At 43.8% G+C, this 5535-nt stretch overlaps 1 protein-coding gene across 1 annotated transcript in view; it reads left to right on the forward strand.

Moving 5' to 3' along the window:
* Positions 1-4497, forward strand: part of UCHL1 (ubiquitin C-terminal hydrolase L1) — a 5134-nt gene extending 637 nt beyond the window's left edge. Inside the window, exons 3-9 of the mRNA XM_027642805.1 lie at positions 280-408; positions 1297-1447; positions 2668-2753; positions 2829-2876; positions 3269-3338; positions 3705-3763; positions 4071-4497. Of these exons, the coding sequence (XP_027498606.1) occupies positions 280-408; positions 1297-1447; positions 2668-2753; positions 2829-2876; positions 3269-3338; positions 3705-3763; positions 4071-4157 (630 nt within the window). The 3' untranslated portion in view covers positions 4158-4497. The remainder of the gene's footprint in view (positions 1-279; positions 409-1296; positions 1448-2667; positions 2754-2828; positions 2877-3268; positions 3339-3704; positions 3764-4070) is intronic.
* The last annotated feature ends 1038 nt before the right edge of the window (positions 4498-5535 follow it).

A 5535-nucleotide genomic window follows, 5' to 3' on the forward strand; every position in this document is an offset into this window, starting at 1 on the left:
GCGGCCGCACCTGCGGAGCGGCGCCTGCCTCCATCCCTCAGCATCCCGCCCTGCCGGGGAGCGGCCGCACCTGCGGAGCGGTGCCTGCCTCCATCCCTCGGCATCCCGCCCTGCCGGGATGGGCGCAGAGCGGCTCGGCTGCGCGGGGCGCGGCCGCACCTGCGGAGCGGCGCTGAGCCCGCGCCCTCGGCAGGGGGCGCCGCGCGTTGTGCTGTGTCACCGGGCGGGGCGGGGACGGGGGTGTCGCGGCCGGGCCACCTCTCTCTGTGCCCCGTGCAGGTGCTGTCCCGCCTCGGGGTGGGTCCCGGCTGGCGCTTTGTGGACGTGCTGGGCTTCGAGGATGAGGCGCTGCGCGCCGTGCCGACCCCGGCCTGCGCGCTGCTGCTGCTGTTCCCGCTCACCGAGCAGGTGGGTGTCCCCTCCCGCGCGGGGGAAGGGGGGGAGACTGGCCGCGGGTAGCACTGGCTGCTGCCAGGAGGGTGTCTGTGTCATCCACTCAAGCATCAGATGGTTGGGCGTGGTTGGGGCTTGCGCTGGGGCTGTAGGTGGACGATGTTGTGCATGGCCCCCGCCTCCAAACAGCCTGAACTATAATGAACTGAGCAACAAAACAAGGCCTCTTATTCTATCCCAATGCTCCTGTGAGACTGCTTTTGTATATCAGACTGAGGAAAAAAATGACCAATCTTGAGCGTGAGGAATAGTAATTCCTTTACCGTGCTGACTCATTGGATCTAGAAAGGCCTAAACTACTTCTCTATGGTTAATACATTCAGTCCACTTGATGCTAAGGAAATGAATCAGAATATGGGCTTTGAAATAAAGTATATTTAACAGGTTCTTTAAATGAAGGATTATAATATTTCAGTAGTAATGGATCTTAGTTGTTTATACATTGTTCTGGTGGGAAGATGTTCATGAAGGGATGTAACCTGAAGGTCCAAAGGCACATTATTGCAGAGACATGTCAGTAGTCTTGTTCAGTGAACCAAAGCACCTGAGGGACGATATCGAAGAGCCTATCCATTCTATGGTTCCCCACCCCAAGCGATTTCCAGTATACAGAACAGATGAAGGACTAAGTGCACTACCTTTGGATATGACTGAGTCACGCAGGTAGTCCATTAAGTGTTGGCCTGAATCCAGTTTAGACATATGGTGCTTACTCGACCTGTGCCATAAAGATGACTTTCTTGTCCAGTCTTTGTATTGCTTCTCCTGCACAACTTATCTGTAGTTTACACAATAAAAAGATACGACTGTAATGAAATGCTTAAAACAGTTACATGTTTACAGCATGAGAACTTCAGGAAGCAACAGACTGAGAAAATAAAGGATCAAGAAATCAGTTCCAAGGTGTATTTCCTGAAGCAGACAGTCAGTAACTCCTGTGGGACAATTGGTCTGATACATGCAGTTGCTAATAACAAGGACAAAGTGAAGCTTGGTGAGTATGAATGTTCTGAAATGCTTGAATTTCCACTTCTACGACAGAAGATTGAGTGCATGTGGGCTATTGGGAGGCATGGGGCTTTCATTCAAGGCAAGTTAAAACATGCTGTACTGCTTCAGTTGGTAAGTGGGTCTTTCAGCTCTTGGAGGAGGGCATGTGGACTCAGCCTTTGACTTATGTTTGGTAGCTGCAGAGGTATTGTCCTTGTGAGCAATGCAAGAAGAAAAGGGCACATAGTAGGACTGACCAAAGTCTGTCTGTAATCTGGAAGTACTGTGTTCAGAAGTAGTTGTTGACATTGGTCTTGATGTCAACTGAAGAGATGGAGTTCTTCATGCCACCTATGTCTAATGTAAATAAATGTGCTCAGAGTAGCCTGTAAATCAGTTTAAAACATGTTTTCTTTTTTCTGGACAAGTTGTAGAGATGATAAGGGTCTGTAAGTAGACTTTTCCTGCTGAGATAATAGTTTTGATGGTTTGCTTCCTATAGAAAAGGATTATTTTGTTGTTCAGAGACTGGAGATCTGCAAAATACAAGTATCATTATTCCAAGAGAACTTGAACCCTTTGTGTGGTGTGGGGTTTCTTCTTATACAAAAGAAACACATGCAGAAGGCATAGTGAGCATATGAGCATAGTTTTGCTTTTTGAAAAGATTCTCTGAAATAACACACTCTAGATGAGTGAAGCAATGATGCAGCACATATTTCATGGAAGACCAGAACTTAGCACATATTTGTACTGCACTACTAATTTATGTCCTGGAAAACCAAAGTAATCCTGTAATGAGCAAGTGTTGCCGTCATTTGAAGGCAGTGAGACAATTTCATCTACCCATATTCTGTTATTCGATACTTATGTGTCCTTACAGCTGGCACCTTTCTTCAATTTCTTCAAAACAGGAGTGAACCCTTCTGCCAAATGTGCAGTGGGGAAATCAGAAAAGCTACATCCCATTTGAAAGTGACTTTCAAGACAACCATCCAGAGTACCCTAAAGTTCTACGCTCCAGTTGTGTAGATTGTTACTAATAGCTTCTGGATAAATAGCTTACTTCAAGTGGTAGTTATAATGAGCTTGTGTAGGAGATAGTTACAGGCTGAACGCAATGAGTTGTAGTTGGTGCCACAAACACTGATTACTGTGGGCTGCATCTCAACTGGGACTGATGCTTTACACATACTGAATAAAGTTTTTGATTATCTCGTGCAGATGAGGGGTCTGCCCTGAAGAAGTTTCTTGATGAAACAGCTGATTTGTCTCCTGAAGAGAGAGCTAAGCATTTTGCAAATAATAAGGTATATAAACTATGCAAACTGCTGACAGCTACCAGCACTTAAGGATGTAGTAACCTGTATCTGCTTTATCTTAAGGCTATACAAGAAGTCCACAATTCGGTTGCACAAGAAGGACAATGTCGGGTAAGATGTGAATGTGTAAAATATTGGGGAAAGAGATTAACAAAGGTAGTAGAGCAATAAAGCTTTTTTTTTGCCTGTCAGATGGCTGTTACATTTCACGAGGACAGACAAATGAGTGACTACTTGTTCAGAGTTTCTTCCTTAAATATGGATTGAAAATTTGGGTCTAGATCCAGATTGAAAACATGACTCTGCATTAGGATTTCTGGTGCATGACCTTGTAGAGGTCTTGCCACAGATCTCTTCAGCTGAACTTAAGTTTTCAGTCCTTTGCTACTGCTTTGTTGTTGTCTATTTTGTTCTGTAGTCACATGTAGGGTTTGCAGTACTAGCTTCAGCCTAACAAATGTGTCTAATGGTATCTCCAAATGTATCTAATGGTATCTTCTAAGGTTGAGGACAACAGTTTGAACTTCCACTTCATCCTGTTTGCCAATGTGGATGGACACCTGTACGAACTGGGTAAGATCCTGCTAACTCTGCAGTTGGACTGGGCCTACTTCAGGCTTCACAGCAGCGTTGGGGGCTCAGGCGAGATACTCAGTGCTGCTTAAATTGTTTGCTGAGGCTCTCAGAGCCAATGCACAGTTTGTACCTTCACTTGAAGATTTTAACTGATGGTGGGTTGCACTAAATTCTTTTGTAAAGTATGTCTTTGCTGGTAGAGCTGAGAATACTCAGTCCTCATCTCAGACTATGTTGTGACAATTTGTTCTGACTTCCCAAATACGTATCATCATATGTGTACTTGTTTGGGCCCACTGTGCTCAGTGCTGCTAATTCTGAAATAATACTAAGTATAGTGAGTGATAAGGCTTTCTTTCACAGATGGCCGTATGCCATTTCCTGTAAACCATGGCACAAGCTCGGATGACTTGCTGTTGAAGGTAAGACTTCTCCCCTGCTGCTTGTTTCCCTGAAAGCAAAGCCTGTAAAAGGGTGATAAGTGTGCATTTGGTGTATAGTGGCTGTACCTACTTGCTCTACAAGTCTGTGCTTCTTAAATCTACCAAATTTACGACTACTAAAGGTATTGTCCCCCAGAGCTAGATACCTCTTAAATGTATTTATCCACTGGTGCTATAAAGACCTTGTAACTTAGTTGGTGGGACTCAGAGAGGAACTGCAATGACTTGTTCCCTATAGCAAGTCCATTTTCTTAGTCTAAACAGCTGCCTTTTTTTTATCCCTAAGGATTCTGCTAAGATCTGCAGACAATTTACAGAACGTGAAAAAGGAGAAGTTCGTTTTTCTGCTGTGGCTTTCTGCAAGTCTGCCTGAGACTCTGAAGAGATGCAAGGAAAACAGTCTAATAGCACACTAGCAAATGCAGTTTAAATTCCAGTGCTTCAGTACTTGTTAAACACCGCTGTTCTGGTAACTATTTCCACCTTTTGCTATACACAAGAGCAACATCAGCTGAGCTTATGTTAAAGGATGAGCTCAAGTTTTAAAGTGAACAGTTTGGACACATCAGATATCTTTAGACTCTTTTTTCACATGTTAAGTAGAAAATGCTTAACAGGGCTTGTTTTGATCTGTGTCATGTTAATTGAGTTGTTGGTTGATATTTCCTTGTCCTTGATGAGAATAAAATGTTCTGCTGGATAAATGGACTAAATTGATCACTAGCTTTCTCTAAAAGAAGTTGTGTGGCATTCTCTGTAAACCTTGTTTTTAAAAGACCCTGAAAGATCTCCTCTAAGCAAAAAGGTAATGTTGGCCTCAGGGTAGCAGGACAGTTGATTTTTCTAGGTCTTGAAGCCCCTCAAGGATAAAGAGATGCACCAGTCTGTGTAATGTGTTCCAGTGCTGCACTACTGTTCTAGTAAAGTTCTTCCTAATGTCCAGTTTGAAACTCTTAAGCTGCAATCTGCCACCCTGAATGCATTTATTTTTAGAGGGGTAAGGTGTGATAAACGAACACTCAAATGGCACCTTAATGTGGTCTATATTAGTGCTACAAGCAACAGAATGCCCACTGAGTCAGCTGATGTTGTTTCCTTATAGGAGACAGTATTAGAACAGCTATTCTCCCTATCTGTAGCTAAAACAAATCTGCTGGCAAACACAGAAAAAAATCTTTGGCTACCCTGTATACTTACTAACTTGTGGTTGTTACAAAGACCTTGAAAGGGGCTATACTCCTCTGTCCCTTCCAAAATGACCTGAAAAGGAGAAACCCACACTACACAAATTTCTAATAGCAAGATGAATTTTTGGGTTTAAGGGAAAGAGATTTAAACTTTATTACATATTCCTTGGCCTCAGTTGTGACCTGTGGAAACTGTTTTTACCTGAGTCTAGTTGCTGTTTGCTGCAGCTCCTTGCTGATATTTCAGGTAGCTGCAAAAAGGGATAAAACACCCTTCAACCCTTATTTCTAATGCATGAGGTCCCAGTCTGTCCCTGCCAGCCATGTTGTGTGGTGCTGGGTAACAGTCTTAGATGGCTGCTCGTGCTCTGTATGCTGCAAGCTGTTCTGGCTTCCAGGCTTTTTTGAAGGGTAAGTAAAGCTATGTGTGGGCTGAAGTTGCTTTGTATTGGGCCTTGTTACTGCTCATATAATTAATTACCTGATAGCTGAAGCTAGCAGAGGGTTACAATACATTTTAATTCAAAGTCTAAGGCTTTGCTCAAACTCAAAGTACTTCAATTC

Source organism: Corapipo altera, unplaced genomic scaffold, assembly GCF_003945725.1.
Source record: "Corapipo altera isolate COAL_440 unplaced genomic scaffold, ASM394572v1 22, whole genome shotgun sequence".
NCBI lineage: Eukaryota > Metazoa > Chordata > Aves > Passeriformes > Pipridae > Corapipo > Corapipo altera.